The sequence below is a fragment of the Eucalyptus grandis genome, chromosome 9, assembly GCF_016545825.1.
Source record: "Eucalyptus grandis isolate ANBG69807.140 chromosome 9, ASM1654582v1, whole genome shotgun sequence".
Taxonomy (NCBI): Eukaryota; Viridiplantae; Streptophyta; class Magnoliopsida; order Myrtales; family Myrtaceae; genus Eucalyptus; species Eucalyptus grandis.
Window position 1 is genome coordinate 33,273,345 of NC_052620.1, and position 25,418 is coordinate 33,298,762.

Genomic DNA, 25,418 nt, shown 5'->3' on the forward strand with positions numbered 1-25,418 from the left:
CTCGTTTCCAATCATATCACAAGAATGCCTCAATTAGCAACTAAGTGAGAGAAACTCGATAGGCCGCATCTGACACCCTTCCTCTTGCGGAATAGAACTTAGGGTGCCTTTATTTCGCGGAATATATTTTCGAGAAAAATATTTTTTTATTTTCCGGCGTTTGGATCGTTTAAGAAAATGAGTCGATGAAAACATTTTCCGTCATTTTTAGTAAAGCTTAAATTTCGGAAAATAGTTTTCCCTTTAAAAGGACACAAAACGTTTTCCAAATTTACCAAAACTTAGATTTGATGCTTGGTTTACGAACAATCATTCTTATAAAAATATATTTAAAAAAATTGAATTTGAATATTTTATTTTTAAGAAAAATTAAAATTTGGAAAACATTTTTAAAATTAAAAAAAAATTCGAATTTGCTTTTTTTTCTTTTCTTTCTTTTTCTTTTTGCTTCTTTTTCACTCGTCACCGGCCATAAGGACGACCAGTGAGTTTTTGCTTCTTCATTTTTTTTTTTTTTTTTTTTTGTGATGAAGTGATTATTTTTAATGGGATACAAACAGCAAAAAACATTTTCAACTATACATTGTCAAACAAAGGAAAATAAACCGTATTTTTGGAAATTACTTTCTCCGAAAAGCATTTTCTTTATTATTGATTTTTTCATGAAACAAACGCACCTTTAGTAAAAGTTAAAAACATTTGAAGGAAAAAGATAGTGTTGAGCAGGTTTGACTTGAAACACTGCATAATTGAGTCGTGAGATGTAGTGATAATCAATGCGTGCCGGTGATTTTTCCGTCAAAATTAGTCAAAATAACTATATTGATAAATCATCGAATGGTTGAAGATGAAATTGGATAAATTGGAATGAATAGGCATTGGTATGATGAGTTCACAATTTTTCTGGTATCTAAATTGTTTGGGTCAAATCAGTCTACTGCAATCTTAATCAAGATCGTACAAAACTTTGAATGCTATATAGCATTGTCCAATTTGTTCAAAATAAAAAAAAATATAGCATTGTCCAAGCCCATCTGGCCCGATGGGCCTTGAGCGCCATGGCTGGCATGACCCATTCCATAGTCAGACAAATTGAGTCAGAACAGGGCAACTCTCTCTCTCTCTCTCCCCCCCCCTTTGTGAACTCAAAGGAGGGGGACACCAAATTTGACCGTTAGAAAATAGTCGCTCTTCCTCATCGTTTAAACGGTAACACGAGCACACCAACCATGTCCCACCGTCTCCTTCGCCGCTGCTCAAATACCAATCCCCCCACAAACAGTCCCCACACCCCCACCCCACATCATTCAATTCATCGTCATCTCTCTCTCTCTCTCTCTCTCTCTCTCGGTTTAGTCGACTTATACAGAGGCCCTGATGGAGAAGCAGATAGTGCTCGATTCGCCGGTTGATGTCGCGGTGTTATCGGAGAACGGCAGCAAGAGCGCCGACTCGGAGCGCAAGTGCGCGACCCCACCTCCGAAACCCCCACAGTCACAAGAAAGTCGTCAAATTTCGCCGGTCCCCGGCGAGCTGCGCAAGCCTGCCACGCCGGATCGCCTCAAAGTCCCCAAGGCTTTCAAGTACCCCGAGAGGTATATCGGATCGAGGGTTTTGCCTGCCCGGCTCTCTCGTGTTGGCAATCTGTATCAAGTTTTGATTTTTATTTTCCTTTCCGAGAGTTTCGGTTTGAATTGGTTTGTGCTTTTTCTCACGTGAAGGTATCGAAGCCCAACTGATCTGATGGTGTCTCCCGTCACAAAAGGCCTCCTTGCCAGAAGCAGAAAAGGCGGCGTCGTCTTGCCTCCTAGTAAAGATCAGCTCAAGGTATCCACAACTTTTCAATAGCATCGCGTCCAAACATGGTCTTGCTTGCTTTGGTCTGGTATTTCGCTGCGTGATTTCTGGGGATTCTGATGGTTAGTATCCAATTTTTTGTGGAATTGCAGGTTCCGGACTTGCGGGTTCAAGATGCCGGTCTCTTTCATTAACTCTGAAGCGAAGGATTATGCGACTCGGCACATCTTTTTTGATATAAGATGAGATCGAATAGCCCTGCACTGCTGGTGATGCAGAGGTGGTCTTCTGGGATCTTGGGGGAAAGCTCAACTTGTTTTTTCTTTTGACTGTATGTACCATTTGATTGTAAAACTCTTTTGGTAAGACAATTCTCAGTCACATTATGCAATGTCGGGTAGAAATTAATGTTCTGTTGCTGCTTAATCATGTTCAGCGCACTCTTCTGAGATACTCCTATGAACGACAGAGAAGTTAACAATGCAAATGACTTCTTAAATGTTGCTCCGATTAAGTTCTTCCATTCAATGAAGTATGCCAGAGACCGATACGAGTAACTTCATTTATCTAAGAAAAACAGTGGAGCACGCTAATTTATGTTCTCGGCCATTGCTTCGGTCACTCTAGGCGGACCTCGTACCATTGAATTGAGCCCACGTCACCATCTATTTCGAGCTCACAGACAGAGCTCACAAGGTAGGAGACGGCATCGTCGAGAGTTTCATATCGAGCAAGGTCAGGAGGGAGAGGTTTGCGCGGCCAGTTCTCCAGCCAATCTTTGAGCTTGGCCTTTAGCTCTTCTTCGGACACGAATGTCTCTTCTTGTCCTGGTTCCAGCAGCACGTAAGTCTCGGTGCGCTGATTTGCCCTTCTCCGCCTGAATGCACATATCTGAGCATAATAAAGACAATAGCACATTAAACGACACCCCTTGAAGTTTGGTCATTCTTTTGGGAGAAGGAACATGATTAAGCAAATTGACAAAGAAAAAAGAGGACCCTCTGCTGCAGAAATGAAACAACAACAAGCCGATCATGGATCCTTTGTCTAAACGACAAAGGACGACACACGGATGTTCATGTACCTTCTCTATGTTTTTCAGATGGTTCCCCGTCTTGTGCAGTTTGAGGTGTTCGGAGGGACGAGAGAACTGAACGGCCCCTACTGAATTTGCTTCGACAAAGGAGGTCCTCATTTTATTCCTCATAGTCGTTTCGCCTGCAACAAAGCGAAGCCCAGGAATTAGAACAATTCACTCCATCGGTGATTAGCCTAATGAGACATAATCTTCTCATTCAATCATAATCGAAGCCATTTTACCCTATAAAGTGTCATAAACATATCCTATGAAATTCACTCAGTCCCCATATTTACTTTGTCGCAATGTCTATACTAAGTAAATCACACAAAGCCCTTGTAGTTGAAAAGAAGAAATCTTGCTTATTGGCATCTTCACGTCTTAAATTTGTGCAGACCGAATCGAATTGATCAGCCAGTTCTTCTTATTCCTACTAGAGATTGAGCATTGAAGAGGTGTCTTCGGCACTCTCTCATGGAAAGGTTAACCCCACCAGTGCATCATTATCCATTTTCAGACGGCCGTCCAGTAAAGTACTCAAGAAAAACCAATCAGCATCTCGGTCCGAAACCCCAATCCTATCATGAACGGAAAAACTTCTTATTCTCAGAGTCATCTCCAGAATCATGTACCCCGGGAATTTGGAAAAGGAACAGTTTCGAGAGATGCCCGGGATCAGCGAAGCTTAGGGACAAGAAAAGGGAAAAAGAGGAGCTTACTGCTCAGGTCCCGTGCTGCGGCGCATTGAATCTGCATCTGTAAGGCTCGTTCCATTGATGTCATCTGTAATCTTCAACTGCAAACCGAGAGCTTGTGCTTCAGGCAGAGGGGCTCTACTCCATGGTTGGATAATGTTATGAAACCGGACCTTTCTTGTCCTTACATTAGTAGGCGTCCTATCCCCAAAATTTGACTGTTATATCTCATCAAGGGTTCTTGAGATATTTGGCTCTTTCTAACAAAGCAACTTAATCACGCGTCCAATAAGATAGGGAGTTTTATAAAAGCAATTTCAATAATTATTAATAAGTCATTAAGAAACTAGTAAGTTAAAATCGACTGTATAAATGTTACTATATAGCTCAAATAAACCGTTGGTAACTCAAGATACGATTGAAACTTCACTTGAGAAAGTGGTGGCCCATTCCATTTGAGGTCAATAATTTCACGCAAGAGTTTGAACCTTTAGTAGGAGTGAGAGGTTCTGAATTCTATTTAGGTTCTACCTAAAAATTAGGGAACCTACCTTTTCGTCAAAATAGGTTCCCTAATTTTTAGAACATGGAACTTGAAACCTCCCCTGTCTACTTAGAACCCTGAATCTACCCCGTCACAAATTCTAGCAATTCCAGAGTTAGGTTTCACCGGTACTTTTAATTGAACGATTGAGTGAATTATTTTCTTTAATGATTACTATTTGCTACAATCTACCAATCACAAGTTATATTTTGACACGTAAATATTACAAAATATTAACAAAGTAAAAATTTAGGTCATTTGTATTGTTAGAAATGAAAGCTCAAACTAGTAGTTTCGGATTACATACTCATCATTAGACATTATGGAATTTTGTAGGATTGCACAAAGATATTGAACAAGAAAAATATGAAAACTTGTTCTAGATTCATAGTTCCACATTATAGCTAAAGCGTAACTGTCAAAATAGGTCTCCCATATTTTGAAACCCAAAGCCTACCTTACATATTTTAGAACCTAGAATCGGACCGATTCTCACATTCCCGATTCTACCCTCGAATCATACTCACCCCTAAACTTTAGCACCTTCTTAAGCTATGTTGATCAAAGTGAGCAATCTAACAATATCGTCGGTTATTCGAAAAAAACCAAACAAAGTTGAAAATTTACTAACAAGTTACTGAAGAAGGGATTCATCGAGTTGTTTCTTCATTAGTTATATTTAGAACTCATCAAAACATCTAGAAATTTACCAACACGAATGTTACCTTTTTTTCTCCCCGTTTCTCCACGTCCAACGTTGTATGAACAAACACGTTTTCTGAGATCAATTCTGTTTAGTATCATTCTTAAAAAACATTCTTTTTTCTTATCTTCGAGCCTTAAAAACCCATCCTCTTGTTAGGCTTGCTGCTGAACTGTAAAAGCTCAGTTTGAAAAACGGTTAATGCGGTTACAATTGGTATTCGTCGCATAGAAAGGAATCCTCTCTCTTTGCCCGCGTTGAAATAAAGAAACACCCCACCGAAATCGTCTCCCCGCCGTCCTTTCTCTCTTTTAACTCAGCTTTCCTCATTCCCTCCCATCTTATCACCATCAAGCTTGCAAACCCCTTGCTGTCCCCCCACCCCGCCTTCCATCCTTTCTGCTCCAATTCACATCCCCTTTCTTGTACTTACTCTCGGCAATCGCAGCACCCGACATTCCTCGTGACCCGATTGGGCGATTCGCCATTAGGAAACTCCGGTTTTTCTCGATTCGATTCCATCAGCTGGAGCTTTTGTCCCTCTGGTACGTTTGCCTCTTCATCTTGCCCGATTCGATTTTTGTTTTCGTGATCCTGGGCTCTTTACACAATTGTGGCATTTCGTGGATCGAGCCACATTGATCGGTGAATGAGTAAGCGTGGCAAGGGCAATACGCATGACGCGTCTCTAGTTTTTACCGTGTTCCTGTGCGGTACTAAGCAATACGGTCTTCATTCTGCATCTCTCCCGCGCCCCTCCATCGAAAGAAAAGTTTGTACCTGCATCAGCAGTTCTCTCTCCTGAAGAGCCTGCATCATTCGTATGAAATTCCGGATTGCAAAGTGCAAGAGTTTCAATGGTTATATAGCGGATCTAACCCATAAGCCGAATCGCGTCGGAATGAACTTCTGTCTGGTCCCCAAGACAAAAAATACGTGTCTGCTAAGGTTGTATTTGTGCTTGTTAAGACACCATCTTCCTGATCCTTATTGTTGGAACCGTGCTAGTCCTTGAATTATTTGCTTTGATTCAGAAAAAATGATTCGACTTCATTGGTCTGCGTAGCTTAACTTAGCCCTTTTAATGGCTCAGTGTAGGATCTCCGAGGGCTTTGGCATCTTGAGATCGTCAATCCCATGGATAAAGAGGCTGAGGGGGATAGTAGTAAGCTCTTGAAGGTTCATTTCGACGTCACCAGCAACGAAACACACACGCTACCGAGAAAGGAAGCCTCTCCTCCTCCTTCTTCCTCCTCTTCTTCATCTGAGTCCGTCTCTTTGTCGGAATCAACCCTTACTGATCGAGATGAGAGCGATTCCTTGACGAAATCGAACGGTTCTTCACAAGAGCTCGAAGGGCTCTCCCCATCAGAGAGTTATGCTCAATCTCCGATCTCGAGCACACATGGCGAGATCGCCTCTCCACTTCCCACGAGCTACATGGCAGGACGACCCGCTGGCTATGACCCGAATAGGATTCCAGTGGCCGTCTTTAACAGCAAGCCGACGAACCCGATGGATTGGAGTGTCGCTTCCAACGAATCCTTGTTCAGCATTCACATGGGAAACAACAGCTTCTCCAGGGATCAGGCTTTCTTGCTGTATAAATCGGGTGAACTAACCAAGCTTGATGAGGTGTTCAGCGTCCCGACCACCCTGCCCCCCGTGGCAGAGGCCGTGGGTTATCAGCAGGAAAGCGCGAGATCATCGTCCGCGACCCAGATTGCTGGTTTAGTGAAGCCATCGCTCCAAATAACTGAAATACTCCCTGAGGAAACGCCTCCAAGAACCAGCAATGTAGATATCAAGAAAAGTGAAGATGATAATGCTAAGGAAAAGATGCAACCTACTGAGGATGTCCGTAATTCCACGAGCATGTCTACACTCTCTGATGGCAGCGGCGCAAGCACCGCTTCTTTTGCATTCCCAATGTAAGCTGCAACTCCATTTAATTTTAGTTTCTTTCTGTCGGTCGTGGTTGAATTAGCTCGAGATCAATCCATAACCGGTAGCATTTAGTGCATCAGGTAGTTCGTGCTCCTAGGGCAGTCGGATTTACTGTTTCATTCCCTATCTTATTTGTCAGTTTTTCACCATTTGTATGAGTGCATAGTCTAATTCATGCGAGCAAATAGGTTTGTTTTCGTTCAGCATACAAATAGTCCTCTTGGAATCAAACAATTCCAACTTTCGCATGTCAACTGTTGTTTTTTACCTCTCCCCAAAGCCTAACCGTCGAACTCTGTTTGTGTCAGACTGGGAGGGACGTCAGAAGAAAAGAAGCCCTCGATCAAGGAGGTACCGAAGAAAGAACACTTGCCAGAGGTATTGCCGGAGCAATCTCAACCAAGGCAAGCGACATCGAGGACTACTTTGACCAACTGGTTCTCTTGCTTCTCTTGCTGTTCATTCCGCTGTTCGATATCTCTCAAGTCAAAGTGAGATTGCAGACACGTCGCGCAGTCGTCTCTCAGTGCCGGTCCATTTCATCAATCCAACTGATAGTTTTAAGCGCCTCTCTTCCCTTTAGATATAATAATAGGCCTGCATATTATATGCATGCTACTATCAAGCAGTGCGGGTCTAGTTAACGATATCTTAGCATGTGCTTTAGCTTATCTCTGGTCGGCTTGCGCACTTGCATCATGTGTATTAACTTGAATTTTAGAGTGAAAGAGAGATGGTAATTAGGAATAGCGATTACAAATCTCCCGGTGTTTCAGAGAAGATTATGTAAAAGTCACACCCTCTCTTCTCGTTTTCCAGAGTTCTCTCCTCGCATTAAATGTGGTTGGATCTGATGCATGATATGCCAATCTGTCGCGTCGCTTCATATTCTCAACAATTGATCATCGACAGAAGCAATGCGATGAGCTAAAAGACAATAGGAGGTTACAAACAAAAATGACGCCATCACATCCATCGTGTGATGCGCCGCTAAACGCAATTGCTGTTGACTTTCTAAAAGCTGAAGAACCTGCAAAGATCTCTACGTAGCTCTCGGTGCGAGAACTCCTGCAAGATGAGCTCGAACTCCAAATTGATTTTGCCAAGAGCGATAGAACAGAATACAAGCATGCCCGCATATGCACTTTGTCGAGGAGATTTGCCCATGATCGATGCAATATTAAGTCGATTTTAGTTAGTCTGGAAACCGAGACTGAATCAGATGTCTCGCCGCAACTTAGCTGCAGATATTCTGACTACACATGCTTCCACGGAGTCTCCAAAGTTAATGCTAGCAGATATGTGCTAAGCACAGTGTTGGTGAGAAGAACTAGTTGAGTGGAAGCATATAAATCCACAGACACACACAAGAACTTCTGTATCCCATGGAAAACTGGCCATCCATAGATATATCAGAAAGAGACTCGACAGATTCCTTGGACACCCACTCAAGATAATGCCATTAAAGCTACCTTCGCTTTTGTTAATATACAACAGACCATAATAACCTTCCACTACAAGACATGCAAAAAGAAAATGCACCAGATGTTCAATGATGTCCTCTGTGCCACCAACAGATTTAAATTGCAAAAGGCATGGTTGCTCAAATATCTTCCTGCAGTAAACTAAAGGGTGCGCGGCGACAACGACCCTCGATGCAAAAAAGCTTGAATCATCACGTTTTTGCTGATGAACCGATCCCATCCGTCCCTCTCGGGAACCTCAGCCCATGAATCATATATGGCCAACCGTTGCAATACTAATTGGAGTTCAGCCATCCTGTAGTGGCGCTGTCTGTTCCTCCCATTTAGAGAGATTCCAGATGTTAGCTTCCCCAAATCGTGCTCTCCCCGCTTCTCATTTGTATATTCCATGTGGACAACATGGTGCGCGCGGATTGCTCCACGCAGGAAAACGTTTAAAGTAATAGCTGATCTGTAGTGCTTTAGTGGTGGAGGGCTTAACGTAATGGAACACACATCCCTAGATGGCAACTGGAAGGGAGGGGGCCGGGGGGGACACCACTGGTTTTTCTTGGGAGAGATAAAGAAACGCATGAATGTATTTTCCTTCGGTGGATTTGGAATCTCTTGAAAGACACGTCGCAACCAATTCAAGACCCCTCACTGACCCGTCAAATCGGTTTCCAAGCCCATACGTATCCGGGGACTTGGGACGACTCATACGTTTTAATAAGAAATTGATATCAAAAAAATCTCAAATCAGTATTTTTGTTACAAATTTACCATAAATTAATTTTTTAATTATAAAAAACTTTAAATCGGTACATGTTTGACAAATTTACCCAAACTAGTATACTTGTAATAAATATATCATTAATTACTTTCTTTTATAATTTTACGGTTAAATTGCTGAATTGAATGACATGCGACAATTAACTGTTGTATTAGTTTGAGATTTCACTCTATATTTGTCTTACTTATAATAATTTTGTGACTTTTTGTGGTATTAATCTAAATTAACAAATGTCTTATTTGTCACAACTGTAACACTTTTCGATTTTTAATGTTCAAAAATTTAGTTTTATGTAAATTTATTACATATATTATCATTTTTGAATTTTTGTGATCATTTAAGGTGAATTTGTCGGTATATCGATTTATGATTTTTTGTGAACAAAAAATTAGTTTAGAAAATTTTTTCATAAATGTATCAATTTAAACTTATTTTCTTCGTGATATTAACCCTTTAATTAATGGGAGGGGGCTCGTCGAGTCCGATCCCCCGATGCTTTATGAAATTTCTCGTCAAATGAATTATCCTTTTCCTTGAATTTTTTTCTATTTCTTTTACTTAAAATTTGTGGGATATTGAACAGATGATGGTCTTGCCAACTTGGACTCCTTCGTGGTGCGATGTGCTTTGACCGTCGGGCTTCGGAGGAATCTCCCGACCAACCACATCGAGCAAACTTAGTTTGACGGGTCCGACGTATGGATTGGGTCGGCCGATTGACGTGAAATTAACCTCAAAATTAAGAACGAAAGAATAAAATTAAAAAAAAAAAAAGCCCAAAAAGAAGCTTCGAACCAAAGACCCAAATTTTTGGATAATTCATCAACTTGGATTTTTCTCACGAGAAAAATCGAAACCTTCAAAGACGTCATCCAATTGATTGAAGTCCGAAGGATGCCGAGGCACGACACGGGGCCGTAGTTTAACGTCATGCCTAAGACGGAAGGAAATTAAGGTACGATAATCGAGTCAATAAGCTTGTTTTTTTTTTAAAAAAAAATCTTAATCGTTTCTCCCTTCTTCTTAATTAAAGAAAGAAAGGAAAAAGAAAAAGAAAAAAAGAGAATGAGAACGACCTACACCTCACCCGGTATTCCCCCGCCGGGCCCCACCGATCAAAACGACAAACCCCACGCATCGACATCTACGCAAAACGCGAAGGACACACGGAATTATTGACCGCTGCTTTCCTGTTTAGAAGAAAAAGAAAGAAAGAAAGAAAGAAAGAGAAAAAAGGAGACAGTGAAGACCAGGTTGAAGAAGAAGAAGAAGAAGAAGAAGAAGAACGCCAACAGCAACACCGACGCCGACGACGACGACTCATCACGCGTTCCCTTCGAAGACCGCGGTAGGGCTGTCCCCTTCCCCCCCTCGCCCACGCCATGGCCCGAGCTAGGGTTTTCTTCCTCTTCCGTTCCCTCTGCCGTCGCTGACGAGAAGGAGTGGGGGGCCTGCCTTCTTCCCGAACCGCCGTCCCGGGCGCCCAAGGCTCGAGCTTTTCCGGTTCTTTGGACACCCTTTTGGGTGTTTGGAGATGGGTTCTCCCGCTTTCCGAGCATCGCCGTTCGTCGCCGCTGCACCCGCTTTGCTCCTCTTCCTGGCCTTCTCCTCCTTCGTCGTCGTCCTGGGGGATTCCGACGAATCGGTCCTCCTCCAGCTCAAGGGCTCGTTCGCCGACCCGTCGGGGCTGCTCTCCGGGTGGAGGAGCTCAGGCCCGGGCGCGTCTGGGCACTGCGGCTGGTTCGGCGTCGCCTGTGGCGTTGATTCTAGGGTTTCGTCCCTCAACATCACTGGGGACGGCGGCGCAGGTAAGGGGAGCTTGTTCCTTTGTGCTGATTCTGCTCAGTTCCCGCTTTACGCGCGTGGAGTTAGGAGGAATTGTTTGGGGAGTGGTGGGAAATTGGGAGGGAGATTGTCGCCCTTGATTGCTAAGCTTACTGAGCTCAGGGTCTTGGCACTTCCTTTTAATGGACTGGATGGGGAATTGCCTGCTGAAATCTGGGGAATGGAGAAGTTGGAGGTCCTTGATTTGGAGGGGAACTCCTTGAGCGGATCTTTGCCAGCTCAGTTTGTTGGGATGAAGAATCTGCGTGTGCTTAATCTCGGGTATAACCAGTTCTCAGGTGAACTGTCCGTGCCGGTATCAAATTTTGCCGATTTGGACGTTTTGAATTTAGCTGGAAATTCTTTGAATGGAAGCGTTCCTGGATTTGTTAGTGGGGTGAGGGCTGTGTATCTGTCGTTCAATCGGTTCACTGGCTCTATTCCTAGTGAGATTGGGAACGATTGTGGCAGACTGGAGCTTTTGGATCTGTCAGGTAATTTCTTGGGCGGTAAAATTCCAAGCGGCATTGGGAGTTGTGCAGAGTTGAGGTCGCTTTTATTATACTCCAACTTGTTGGAGGAGGTCATTCCAGCTGAAATTGGGCAGCTCAAGAAGCTCGAAGTGTTGGATCTTTCGAGGAACGCCCTCAGCAGTTCAATACCTGTTGAGCTGGGAAACTGCAGTAATCTCTCTGTGCTTGTGCTTTCGAACTTGCTCGACCCGCTTCAAGACAAGAATACTACAGAAGGGAGTGTCTTGTCAAGATTTCGTTCAATGAATGATGAGTATAATTACTTCCATGGTGAAGTTCCTGAGGGAATCACTAAACTGCCCAAGCTCAGCATATTGTGGGCCCCAAGGACAAACCTGGAGGGCAGGATTCCCACCGACTGGGGCACTTGCGACAACTTGGAAATGGTCAATTTGGCTCAGAATTACCTTACTGGAGGGGTACCACAACAATTTGGTTACTGCAAGAAGTTGGTTTTCCTTGACCTGAGCTCAAACAAGTTGAATGGGCAGCTTTCTGAAGAAATCGAGGTTCCGTGTATGACTGTGTTTGATGTCAGCGGAAATGCCCTGTCTGGTTCGATACCCAGATTCCATAATAGCAGCTGTCTTTCTATTTCTCCCACCAATGGATATGCTTCCAATGCTATTAACTGGTCAACTGGATATTTGTCATTCATTGCATATACGGCTCAAGGCGGTCTACCTTTACCATCAGCTCCAGCAGATAATGGTTTTGTTATATATCACAATCTTGGGCGCAATAACTTCACTGGAACATTGAGCTCAATGCCGATTATCCCTAGGAGGCTGAATGCTCAAATGATTTATGCCCTTTTTGCTGGAGAGAACAGTCTTTCTGGACCATTTCCTGAAAATATATTTGAGAACTGTCAAAACTTGGACATAATTGCCATCAATATCAGTTACAACAAAGTCTCTGCTCCGATTCCGTCTGGCATGGGTAAATCGTGCCGATCGCGCATTCTTTTGGATGCATCTCGGAATCAAATTCCTGGTTCTATTCCCCCAAGTCTTGGAGAGCTGCTTTCTTTTGTCGGGTTAAATCTCAGCTGGAATTCATTGCAAGGTCAGATCCCACCCAGTCTAGGTCAAGTGAAGGGTTTGAAATATCTTTCTTTGGCTCATAATAATCTTACTGGCTCCATACCACCCAGCTTGGGGCAGCTTCAGTCCTTAGAAGTGCTGGATCTTTCATCCAACTCCCTCTCTGGTGATATACCCAATGACATTGTGAAATTAAAGAATCTGACTGCTCTTCTGCTCAATGACAATAAGCTCTCTGGGCAACTCCCATTGGGTTTGATGAATGCAACAGCACTCACTTCATTCAATGTGTCATTCAACGACTTGTTTGGGCCTCTTCGCTTGAATGATAAGTTGATGAAGTGCAGTAATGTTATTGGAAACAATTTTAGCGAGCCTTGCCCGTTGCCAACAGATTTGCACAGGGCAGATAGTATGGCAAGTTATGCAGCTCCATCCTCAGGAGGTCAACCACCAAGTTCTGGAAATGGTTTTACTGTGGTAGAAATAGCATCTATATCTTCTGCTTCGGCGATTGTTTCCGTGCTGCTGGTCTTGATTGGTGTATGTGTTTACACAAGGAAGTGGAAACATAGAAGTCCGAATTGCGGTCCTATCAAGAGGGAACTGTCAGTTTTCATAGATATTGGGATTCCATTAACATATGAGAATGTCGTGCAAGCCACAGGGAATTTCAACGCAAGCAATTGCATCGGTAGTGGTGGTTTTGGAGCTACATACAAGGCTGAGATTTCACCAGGGGTATTGTTGGCGATAAAGAGGCTGGCGGTGGGCCGTTTTCAGGGGGTCCAACAATTTCATGCGGAGATTAAAACCCTGGCACGACATCACCATCGGAATCTGGTTACTTTGATTGGTTATCATGCCAGCGAGACTGAGATGTTCCTTATTTACAAGTATTTGCCAGGCGGTAATCTGGAGAAATTCATTAAAGAAAGGTCCACAAGGTCTGTGGATTGGAGGGTACTTCACAAGATTGCTTTCGACGTAGCTCGTGCACTGGCCTACCTGCACAACCAATGTGTACCCCGAATCCTCCACCGCGACGTCAAGCCTAGCAACATCTTGCTAGATGATGATTACAATGCGTACTTGTCTGATTTTGGGTTGGCTCGGCTACTAGGAACTTCAGAAACCCATGCCACTACCGGTGTGGCAGGGACCTTTGGTTATGTGGCCCCCGAGTATGCGATGACATGCCGTGTCTCTGATAAGGCCGATGTGTACAGTTACGGTGTAGTACTTCTTGAGTTGCTCTCGGACAAGAAGGCTTTAGACCCCTCTTTCTCTTCATATGGGAATGGCTTCAACATTGTCCAATGGGCATGCATGCTTCTGCGACAGGGTCGTGCCAAGGAGTTCTTCACTGCAGGCTTGTGGGACGTGGCCCCCCACGACGATCTGGTGGAGGTTCTACACTTGGCCGTAGTTTGCACTGTTGATACTCTTTCTAATAGGCCCACGATGAAGCAAGTCGCACATCGGCTGAAACAGCTTCAGCCCCCTTCTTGTTAGTGCTCCCTCATGAAGTTTTTCTGGGAAATAGCAGTTTATAGGAAGTGAGCCAAAGGGCCCGGTGTAATTTATCTGTAATTGTCGGTTTTCCACTCGGTCTGTCAGATGCCCCTTAGGTTGAGAATTTTTATACTATAGATGTTGTACCATAGATGTGATGGCCCCCTTACTCCACAGTAATTCATCGGTGTCGGGGCATTTTATGATGAAGCTGCAGAAGAGTGCAGATATTCTTTTCCGCATCTTACACGAGTACTTTTAGGTTTTGTTTTTCTAGGTTCGTCGGCTGTAATAAAACTGTAGAAATTAGACTCCTGTCCCTTTGTATAAAATGATCATTCTTTATAATGGCTGCTTCAATTTTGCATCACTGCAACCATCTGATATCTTATGATATGCATTTTGGTGCTTTCCGGTTTATGTTCTCCATCAGATTTTGCTGATTTTCTGCTGCAAATACTGATTACAAAGCTGGAAATTTCGTTTTCCATTTTTACAAGTGTAGCAGTCCTGTGTTACCTTCAGCATTCAGCCCAGGAGTGTGACAGTGAAGGACCAAAAAGTATGGTAGTATTCATTTGTTGCTGCATTTTCTGTGAACGTGTACTCTGCAACAAAGATGGTGGTTTTCTTGGTGAGTTTAGCATCTTTGGTCACATGCCAATACAAACACGGCTTGAATAGCCAGCAGTGAACAGTGTGCACTCCTCAAGATTCAAGAAGTCAACATGGGCCTTTGGGTTTTTGGCGGCCCAAAAAATTGCAGCATCTAGGATCATAAAACTGAAGCCCCAAAAACCACATTCTCACGAGATATGCATCGCGAGACCGATCACTTCATTTCGAAAACCCTCGAGTCATCGCCGTTCTCGATCCTTAATCGCCTTTCGGAAGCCGACCCTTCGTGGCAATAAGCCACTTGCTTCGCTTGGTCGTTTTCTTTTTCCTAGCCCATGAAGAAAAAACGAAAAACTTTCCCGAGAGTCCCGTCCGCTTAGCTCGCCTCGGGTGTAATGCAGGTCAACATATCCTGGCGCGAACGTGTGGGCTACACATGATCTACGTAGCTCATACACAGACATTGCTTGGAAAACGATCACGGCATACCTTTCGAACGCTCCACAACCACAAGCAACAATTCTTGAAAAACCACCCTTCCTTTCCAAGGTCGGTGCGTCCACCGACTTTAACAATTCATGCGCGAGGCGAAGTGGATCCCGAGGCAGCGAACAAGGACGAAGACAAGAAAAGGGCAAAAGGAACGCAATCATGAATCCCGACATCTCTTTCATGCGCGATCTTTGGTAAGTGTTTCACGAGACGTTGCTCTTGCCCCTCCAAAAACGAACCTCTGCAGGACTTCTCTTTATCTGCGCATGCTCTTTCTGCGCTCTTTGTCGTGTCGTCTTCCTGCTCCTTTTTCCACTTTTTCAGTTGATCCATCGGTTGGATGGATTAGATTTGAGTGATCTACATCCTTTCAATGAAATAGAATAAATGCGGCTTGATTTGTCTCGCCACAGTAAAGGAACTGGACCAAGTTTGTCCGTTTGAAGAAATTGGAAAAGATTTCCGTGTCCATAAATTCCTAGAAGCGTTTATAACCTTCCAATAATAATGTTGGTAAAAATAACGGATCTTAATGTCCTCCGATATCTTGGAAAGTTATCGACTCGATTGTGTTTTTAGCCTGCTAACACTTATGGATTATCACCTTTTTTTGTTGGTCTAGCTGGTCTAGCTGGTCTAGCTCATAAACTTGTTAAAGGTTTAAACCTGCCAACTCTCATGCGAGGTTACCGACCTCAATTTGATTGAATTATAAAGTTTTATTCAATTTAGTTACCGACCGAGTTTAGGTTTACTAACTACTAATTGAATAACTTACTAATACTTGTTTGATCAATTCCGAATCACCATCTTTTCAGATAACTACTTACTGAATTTTATTGAAGTAATTGGCCCTTATATCAAATTAACAACTTTAATGGAGTAATTAACTGACCTTTCTAACCTATGCGACCTACGTAATTAACACTGCCGATTAGGTCGGCCAACTTTCATTGAAGTTACCAACTCTTCTATAAAAATACTAACTGTTTTTGAGTTACTCACTAATTTTTTTTCCCGATAAAATTATTTACTAATTATAGGCTATCAAAACTCATTGGAATTTAATCTACTTTTTAACATGGATTAGGTAGCTTTCAAATAGTCAACTTTTCTAATAACTCAACAGATCTATTGATATTGCAAACTCTTATTAGAAACTATAAATCTTTTTTCATTTACTCTTCAATCTTTTCTCCGATGACCATAGAACTTGTGTGTCACTTTCACTCGAGATGTTTCTCTTTCGGTTTTCTTTTTGGCATACTAGATTCCTAAAGTAGTTTAAATGGGCCATTCTGCTGCTCACTGATAATCCACTAATGAAACAGTTATAAAGGTGGAATTGAAATCATAAGCAGACAGGAATCTAATCAAATGACCCTGAAATTAAATGATTAGTTTGATGACTACTCAGATTAGGAGATCCATGTAAGAAGAGAAAGCCCACATTAAATATGGATTAGTGGCCCCATCCCAACTAACCATTAACGAGAAAGTTAGGTGGCATTGGCTTTAGTCTCTTCCTTGGTTTTTTAAGTAATCAGCATACATTGTCATAGTAATAGCGAGCAAATAACTTGGCCTGAGATCATTTCACAGATACATAACACTTCGTAGATTTGGAAAAATTTTGGAAGATAAATTGAAGCAACTGGCTGGCCATTAACTTGTGACCATGATCAAATTGAGATTTACATGCTATATTCGTTCATGATAGCAAAAAAACAAGGAGTAATCCCAGCATTGATGATATTCAGTTTTTTTTTTTTTTTTGTCAAACTAACATTTCATTCATTTCCGAAAAAAATGCATGAAAGAAACAAAGTAATATAACGACAAATCAAGACAAATCCCAAGCAATTTCAAAGCAAATCCATATAATGGATGAATCATCAGAATAAGGTTATGGGTTACATGTTTAAAGAGCAGATATATGATTTCTTTGAAATAAAAATTGACGATTGATCACTGTACTCTCCAACTATTTGTACGGCTTTGCTTTTCAACAATGCACCCTAAGTTCGACGTCCCCACCACTAGGCCGTTTAGAGTAACAAAGCTGAACGAACATAGATCTAACACCTGTGAGAGTGAAACCTTCATGAAACCCCTCAATCTCCTATGAAACTGGACTTGCACACCAACGAAACTTGAGTGAAGCAAAACTCCAAAATCATATAAAAAAAACCATATCTAGACTAGATTAGGATAAAAACCTCCTCGAAACAAGAGAGAAACTTTTAGATCTCGATTAGATCAGAAGAGAAAAGCTCCTCAAAACGTTAGGAAAGCATAAAAAAGAAAAGAGAGAACCAAATAAGTCAATGAAAAAGAAAAAAAAAAAAAGGAAGGGGAGGGAGAGATCTAGCTCAAACCCTTTCCTCCATGGAAGTTAGAGAAGGCGGCGGTGAGAGGGAGAGGAAAAAGCCCTAGGGAGGGGAGAGGAGAAAACCCTAGGGTGGAGAGAGAGAGAAAAACATGCCACGATGATAGTAAGTTTAAAGAGCATTCTTTTGTGCATTATAATCGAACTACCATATAAAACAGTCGATGGGAAGTGCTTTACCTAACTCATTCAAGGAGGGCATAAAAATAATATTTAGCTAAACCATATATCAGTACGAACAATTTTTAGATAGCCTAATTCCGATGCTGTTTTTCTTTTTATTTTCTTTTTAAACTTTTGACTTGAGTTTGTTGAGTTCAAAAGCCATAAGAATCAATAATGCGGCGAATGACATATCAAATCGAATCAGATTCGGTGATTTGATCTAAATTCATTGGCATGTGGTGGCGCCTTGGCTTGATTGAGTGGAGGAATATGAGTCCAAATCAAGACAACCTGATTATAATGCTGGGAAAAAAATATTATGGACCGCTTCGAAGTAGATAAAAGCAAGACACCAAAAATTGGATACAGATTAAGACAATTAGTACAAGAAACGTGATTTCCTGTGATCCTTTCAAGATTCGCTCCTCGGATGCGGTTGGGGTCCAAACAAAGAAACGAAAGAAGATCTCACACGCCTCGCAAAGGCTGGCCATGTCGATGGACGGAGCAGGAAAAGAATCAGTGGGCGTCTGGCGTTCGAGGGTTTTCTAGAGAGAGAGAGAGAAAGCTCGGGCCTCGTTTCAGGTGGAAACTCTCGAGAGTTTCTTGGGAAAAAGTGAGAAGCGCGTGTGACAAATCATTTTAGAATGAAAGGAGGGGCTGGGGGTGTGTGTCTCGGATCAGGGGGACCATACGTTGAGTGACAATAATGATATCTCTCCTCTGCCGTTGCTGTGAAATCTGCATCAACTGCACTTCACAGTTCACGCTCTCTTCACTTACTCGCTGAACCTTCTACTGTGCTCTCCCTTTCTCTTGAGATTCCCGCTCAAAGCCCCTGTCAGTATCAGTAAACCCTAGAAGAAGAAGGAGAAGAAGGGACCCTTTTTCTCTTGTCAGACATCCTCTTCATCCTGCCAACTGTAAACACCCAACCCTAAACCTAAACCCAGGGGGAAAAAAAGAAAAAGAGAGAAATCTGTTCTTCTATATCATTGATACGCTGGGTAGGAATAATTAGAAAAAGAAAAAAAAAGTTCTAACTCTATTATACGAATGCCAATTTAATTCTAAATTTTTCAATTTAGTCAATTTAGTTATAAACATTTTAATGATTTACCAATATAGTTATTCCAGTGAAATTGACAAAAACTCATTAATATGGACTGTTTTACAATTTATATAAAAATAATAATTCATTTCTTTTCATTTCTTTTTCTTTTTTTCTTTTTTACTTTTTTCTCAATTTCCCTCTGCTGAACTCGAGGCATTGGTGATGGCTAGTAGAGTTCGCTGACCATAGACAAGGGCAGCTGGGGAAGGGAAATAGGAAAAAAGAGAAAAAAATATTGCAAAAATTTGTCCATGTCAATGATTGCTATACAAAATTGGCCAAAATAATTATATTGACAAATCGTAAAAGATTTAAAACTAAATAGATCAAATTAAAAAGTTTAGAATTAAATAAATTTATATTTTTTGTTGGTAATTTGCCCTATTGATGTGTGTGCTGTTATTCCTTCAATTGATTCATCATTTTCAATGTGCATACTTCAAATGATATCAGGTGGCACGCTTAATTAGATGTTTGGCATCACATCAATATGTCACATGACATTTTAGTTTCATATAATTCTCTTTCTATAAGCATTAGAGACAGAGATTAGGATACCGAATCCGATAGTACGTGTAACCCACAATTAGGTTTAGCTTGACTTTTGAATACTTTACATCTCTTGTGCAATAAAAAAGGCACATTGGAAATGCAGCTTTCACATTGAAATTTTGCAAGATAGAAGTACATTAACTTCACATCATGTGACATACTAATATGTGGTCACCCATTCAAATAGGTCAGCGCTTGAAAATGCATATTAATTATAAACCACAATATTTAACACAGTCGGTTGGATGTGTGGCATCTTGTTCATAGAAAGCTTTCTAAAGCGAAAGGCATCTCTCTCTCTCTCTCTCTCTCTCTCTGTGCTGCTCGGCTGGCTCTTCATGAGCAATTGGACGCCCTGAAATGCTTCTGTTTTCTTGCTCGTAACAATTGTATAGCAGTGGAATTGAATCTTCCCTTTTTATGCGAAAATCTATTGCTAAACTTGAGAGACAGTACAAATAAAGAAAACAATCTATGCTTAAACAAGTAAGTGTGTGTGTGTGTGTGAGAGAGAGAGAGAGAGAGAGAGAGAGAGAGAGAGAGAGAGATTAATCCTTCCATAAGTTCAATGTTTTAGCTCATGACTGCTAATTCCACTCCTAGCAACAGGCCGACCTCCATCAAGATGCTCATTTTCTACATAATTAAAGATTGCTTATCCACTAACGAGCTTTATAATATGGAAATGCCCCTATTTTATTTCGAAAATTCAAGCCTTCCATTACAATGAGGTTTTAATCTGCAAGTAAAAAAAAAAAAAAAAAAAAAGTAAGTAGTCCTCTTCTCTAACATCTAAATTTTGTACTTTAATCAGCCAAATAAACTTTAAGATGATACTAAAATGATCCATGCTCTTATGGGTTGAAGATGATTAGACATTGACTTGGTTGAGCTCCCCTTACTTTCACTTACAAATTGCGAGATAGAGAAGCACATCATTTTCACTGACTTGGTTATATGTTAACTCTTCCAGCTGGGAAAATAAAGCCCTAAGAAAATCTGCTATGTTGCTGTATAATGGGTTCCTCATTTACTGCAAGTCTTGCAAATTACCTCGGGACAGAAGAGCTAAACTACTTAACAACTTAACGTTAGGTTTTCTGCTAGTATTGAGGGCTAGCAGGAACAATAATAACAAGCTAGGCTTTATTATTTAATTAGGACTCTTTAGGATTTTGAAGTGTGGCTCAACAGCAACACCTAGAAAGAGAAAAGCGCATTACCTAGACCCTCTCAGTTATGGAAACCAAAATGCTGAATCTCTCTCTACCATTTCTAATTTAATTGTATTTCAAGAGACTTTATGTTGTGAAAAAATAATCAACTTGATAATTGTACTTGTCTGTTGGCTGTGTTTGGCTTATTTACATCAAGTTGTGCATAATTCAAGATCTCTCTCTCTCTCTCTCTCTCTCCCCCCCCCCTCGAGGGAAAAAGTTTCTCGTGTGGTCCTCTTTGTTCTGAGTGGATTTTATTAAAGAATCAGTGAGATTGGTCCCTCATCTATGAGGTTGGATAGTCTCTCTCTCTCTCTCTTCTCTCTCTCTCTCTCTCTCTCTCTCTCTCTCACAGTAGCCATCATACACATCAAGATGACATGGCATAGTAACTATAAGCCACAACTTTTTGGAGCCCTTTGGAGCCCTTGAAATGGACTTATATATGTGAATTTCTGCTTTTATCTTCTGGCATCGTCCTCCTTGCCCATGTGATCTGGCTGCAAATTTGTTTATGGCATGATAGTAATTGTTGAAAGGGTTTGGTGGGTGTGCTCAACGAAATGCAAACATATTGAGTTTGCTAATAAAGAAGATATGTCTTCAAGCCCTATTTTCTCGTTTCACTTTTCATCACCAATAATATCCTCAGTACTAAGCATGCCTCACATATAACTATAAGGTAGGGATTCAGACCAAAGATCTTTTTGTAGTTGTCGATAAAGCTTTTTTATCGCTTTTTTCTTATATATTTGTAGATGGTCCCCTAGTTGCAATTATCATTCTTTGTTTGTTTATAAGTGATAGTCAAGTTCTGCTGGAATCTTTTTTGTGTTCTTGAAAACATCTCACTTAGAAAATGGCGATTATTAGCCCTTCATCATATATATATTTCTTTTGTGCCCATGATTGCTCTATAAGGACGACTGAGAATGCGATATGTCATTGGCTAACGCGTTCCATCTGAAGGATGTCGCGACACGCCACGTGGCAGAGGATGCCCCATTGCTTTTTCGTGTTTTCTTTTATGAGAGGGAGTGCATAGTTGAATTCGGCATCTTTCTTTCCGCCATAGGACTTCAGCGCTAAACTTATTCTCCACGTTTTTCTGAGGCTGTCTTCGATTTGATAGAGCTGTGTCCACACAGAAATTAGTTGCACGGAAGGAAGACATGCTGGGTATCATTAATTTTCCCTTCACAGAAGTATAAGTTCTTGGAGCTGATTGGTGATACGCATAACAGGAGCTTAGCACTGCAATCTCCGAGTTCATGTAAGTCATCTTATTTATTGCTCCATCATCGATTAATTCTAGATCTGGATTTCGTTTATCAGCAAAGTGAATCTCTTTGCTTAATGCAACAAGATGAATATAACTTGGTTTGCAATTGCATCACCCGCTGATGTTTATACTTTTTTGTTGATGTCCGTTGAACTACAGTTCAGTTTCATAGACTTGTGAGAAGCAGAGTTTGGTGATGTAATCTCATAATCCAAACGAATTCGAAAACTTTCTCCAGAATATCTATAATTTCTCTACTCCCCTTTATCTCCATGCAAACAATAACCCCAAGAAAAAAGGCTTTCGATGTTTATATTGATCTCTCTTTGAATTCTATCTCAAGGATGGAGAAGATGGCTAAAAACTCAAATTGACATAAACTGATTTTGTCTTCTTTGCTTCACAGATTTCAAAAACAGACAGTCACAGGAAAGCTCAAGAAGAGTTAATATGCAGCAGATTTGAAAACTGAAAGGAAATTGACGAATGACCAGACCAACGATTGTGCACTGCTTTCTTCCAAGTTGTTAATATAGATATCGCACTCATGGAAGACCAATGATGATGAATATAGAACCAAAGGAAGCGGATTCACCACCAACACAGGAAAAAATCGCTAGCACCAACCACAAGATCCTCAAGGCTTCATCATCATCTGGTTCGGCTGCGCACTGGTTAAGGTCGAGAGATCCAAGGATTGTCCGTGTCTCGCGAGCCTTCGGAGGCAAGGACCGGCACAGCAAAGTGTGCACCATCAAAGGGTTGAGAGACAGGAGGGTCAGGCTCTCAGTCCCCACTGCAATTCAGCTGTATGATCTTCAAGATAGGTTAGGGCTCAGCCAACCAAGCAAGGTTGTGGACTGGTTGCTTGATGTTGCTAAGCACGAGATTGATGAACTCCCACCTCTCCCACTGATCCAACCAGGTCACAATTTAGGTCATCAAATCCATCAATCAATCCTGTCAAAATCACATGAAATTGTTGGAGATGACTCATCAAGCAAAGATGGGTTGGTCAAGTCATCAAGATCAAGGACTTGGTCATGTTCTGATCATCATCAGGAAGATGATCAAGAACCCAATGACTGTGGCGCCTCAAAAGTCCAAGCACAGAACTATTTCTTGTCAAGAACTAGCTCAAGCTTCCATTTGGAGCCTCCAAACATGTCACTATTGCCTAATTCAGCCGCAATCCATGGGTTCACCTCCCAAATTGGAGACCCTCACCATCAAAATGTCAACAATTTCATTCCATTTTCTCTACACTCAGGGAGCTCTCAGATATTCCTGTGCCCTCCTGGAGTGACCACTGCACCAACACCATCTTATTTTCCTTCGCTTTTTGCGACTTCAACAGATTCCAATAGTGATCCTCGACCTGCCAATCATCAATTTCAATTTGTGAGCTCAGTTAACTCACACAACATTCTACCAAGTTCTCTTGCACCACCTCTTCTGATCTCTGCTAGTTATCCGAGTTTCATGAGAGCCTCCCATCTTGACGGGAGTTGTACTGAGGAGGGTCTTCACTCACACAACAGTTTTGGAAGTGACCAGCCAAATAAAGACCCATGACAGGTAAATTATTGTATTTGGCGCAGAAGCAATTATGTATAGGGTACGCAAATATATAGTTGCCACCATGAAGAGGTGAAAGTAGCTCATGTAATAATTAAGCTCTTGTTTATGGTTTTCTTTACACGGATGTGTTGTTTGATTGAGTGATTGGCAATACGGCATTTAGATAAAAAATTAAAAAAAATAGTTATTTTTTCCCCTTAATGCTGGCCAATCTAAGTGGTCCTTAATTGTACAGAAGAAAAATAAGTATTGGACAGTACATGAAAATCAGTGATCTTGGAGCGTTCTTTCATATATGTACTTGATTTCTGCCATACCAATTAGATACTTTTAAATGTGAATGTCATTTTGTGGTGTATCATGTACATCACAATGTTATTTAAAGAATCATTTATGATTATAATGCACCGAATAACATAACTATTTAAATCAAATCAAAACGATACAATAAGTTTACCAATGGCTGCAAGTTTGCAGCTTTGAGCACATCTCTCTTTCCTTCGAAGGATTAAGGAGAGAGGTACGATGGTAGGAATCAAACATTTGACCTCATGAAAGACAAATAGCTAACATGTAATTTGTCTAATTAGAGCAAACTAAACATTTACATAATAAGTGAAGTTCAATCACGAACTTTTTTTTTTTTTTTGAATGTTTATTTTTTCTTAACAACACCTCAAACTTATCAACTCTTATATGAATTTGCCAATCTTATTTGAGTGATTTATCATTTTTTTTTATTGAATTTTAGGTTATCAACTCTTATAATTTAAGTTATTTACCAGCAATTATTTCATTCTTTTTATCAACTTTTGTGTTCCTTGCAAAAGACTTAAATTTATTATCTTTTTTCCCTTTAAATTGCCCACTAATTTTGATTTACCCACTTTTTGTAGTTAATTAGCGACGTATATTTGTCTTTTTTTATTTATTTTAATTTAACCAATTGTTTTATTGAGTTACTAGCATATTGACATCCATCATCTTTTGTTTGTATGACTTACTAGCTTTTCTCCGATTAAATTACTCTCTAATTTCCAACTTTTTTAGTTGCTTAGCAACGTATATTTGACTTTTATTGAAATGTCACTTTTAATTACTTAGTTATTTTTGAGATTCTTCAACCTTTTTTTAGAAAAAATACTAACTTCAATAAAATGATTACCAGCTTCAATAAACTGATCACCAACTTTTCTCCGAATAGAATACCATCACTTAATTGATTTAGTTGCCAATGTTTATTTTTTTAAACTATCAGTATGTCCTATCTCTAATAAGAAAAACGTGATCTTGTCATGTTTAAAATTTTATTTACCTTTTCGTATCAATAACTTAAGTTAACCAACTATGTATGAAATTATCAACTTTTATTTGTGTCACTTAACTTTTCTTCTATCAAGTTACCAATTAATTTGTGTACCGACTCTTATTTAAGTTGCATTTGTGTTTTATTCTTCTAAAATTTGAAAAATTTCAATTTAGTTGCCAAATGTTTTATAATTATTAATTTTTTTTTTTTTTTTATCTCTAATTAAAAAAAAACTCCTCTGATGAAAACAAGCTTTTAACACATTGATCGATTTTTTTTAACGGTTTAAGATTTGAGCACAAGGATAGTAATATTAGTACTGTATTATCCGTACGCAAAATTTAATTTTTTTTCCGGTGCTTATAAACTTTATAAAGGAAATGCAGTTATTGAGAGTAAGCACATTAAGCAACCACAATGGAGGGTATTTTTAGCTTGTATTAGCCCTCCAAAATCAACAATGATCCTCTATTCCATTCAGAATCATCATCGATATCTAAACAAATATTAACGATTGATATGTTAATCATTATATTCATATGTTCCTTTTTCATATGGATTAATAGCGGGGCCCCTGATGGAAAACAACGTGTAAGTACTTACATATATTTAATCAATTACATCAGCTTTTGTATAAATCAATGTGAGGCTTCCTAAAAATCACGAACGGAAAATGTCAACATGGACATTAACGCTGTTAAATAGGCCCTAACCGTCCATATTTGTGTCCATTATGGCCACTTGAGATGATGGTACATCAG

General features: G+C 40.6%; 5 protein-coding genes across 7 annotated transcripts; 4 read left to right on the forward strand and 1 right to left on the reverse strand.

Annotated features, from left to right (window-relative positions):
* The first annotated feature begins 1,281 nt into the window (after positions 1–1,281).
* On the forward strand, positions 1,282–2,223 carry LOC104419423. The gene is made up of 3 exons (XM_039301510.1): positions 1,282–1,595; positions 1,722–1,827; positions 1,950–2,223. The coding sequence occupies exons 1-3, from the start codon at positions 1,378–1,380 to the stop codon at positions 1,989–1,991; spliced, it is 366 nt and encodes a 121-aa protein (XP_039157444.1). The 5' UTR covers positions 1,282–1,377; the 3' UTR covers positions 1,992–2,223.
* Positions 2,224–2,284: 61 nt separating this feature from the next.
* Positions 2,285–3,772, reverse strand: LOC104419424 (protein CHLORORESPIRATORY REDUCTION 7, chloroplastic). Of its 2 annotated transcripts, XM_018862917.2 has the most exons (4): positions 3,595–3,772; positions 3,238–3,453; positions 2,882–3,015; positions 2,285–2,688 (listed from the first exon to the last, which is right to left on the reverse strand). In XM_018862917.2, exons 2-4 carry the CDS (start codon positions 3,245–3,247, stop codon positions 2,416–2,418), a joined length of 417 nt encoding a protein of 138 aa, XP_018718462.2. In that variant the 5' UTR covers positions 3,248–3,453; positions 3,595–3,772; the 3' UTR covers positions 2,285–2,415. The 2 variants fall into 2 exon arrangements, with proteins under 2 accessions (XP_018718462.2, XP_010029388.2); XM_010031086.3 differs by lacking the exon at positions 3,238–3,453 and having other exon boundaries at positions 3,595–3,771.
* A 2,147-nt stretch (positions 3,773–5,919) lies between these two features.
* LOC104420696 (histone H3.v1) lies at positions 5,920–10,410 on the forward strand. Its single transcript, XM_039301803.1, has 2 exons — positions 5,920–6,748; positions 10,228–10,410. Exons 1-2 carry the CDS (start codon positions 5,955–5,957, stop codon positions 10,370–10,372), a joined length of 939 nt encoding a protein of 312 aa, XP_039157737.1. The 5' UTR covers positions 5,920–5,954; the 3' UTR covers positions 10,373–10,410.
* LOC104419426 (LRR receptor-like serine/threonine-protein kinase RPK2) lies at positions 10,394–14,308 on the forward strand. Its single transcript, XM_010031087.3, has one exon. It carries the CDS (start codon positions 10,555–10,557, stop codon positions 13,936–13,938), a length of 3,384 nt encoding a protein of 1,127 aa, XP_010029389.1. The 5' UTR covers positions 10,394–10,554; the 3' UTR covers positions 13,939–14,308.
* Positions 14,309–21,481: 7,173 nt separating this feature from the next.
* On the forward strand, positions 21,482–23,640 carry LOC104419427 (transcription factor TCP17). Of its 2 annotated transcripts, XM_039301550.1 has the most exons (3): positions 21,482–21,758; positions 22,174–23,037; positions 23,125–23,640. In XM_039301550.1, exons 2-3 carry the CDS (start codon positions 22,326–22,328, stop codon positions 23,340–23,342), a joined length of 930 nt encoding a protein of 309 aa, XP_039157484.1. In that variant the 5' UTR covers positions 21,482–21,758; positions 22,174–22,325; the 3' UTR covers positions 23,343–23,640. The 2 variants fall into 2 exon arrangements, with proteins under 2 accessions (XP_039157484.1, XP_010029390.2); XM_010031088.3 differs by having other exon boundaries at positions 21,496–21,758; positions 22,174–23,640.
* Positions 23,641–25,418: the final 1,778 nt, after the last annotated feature.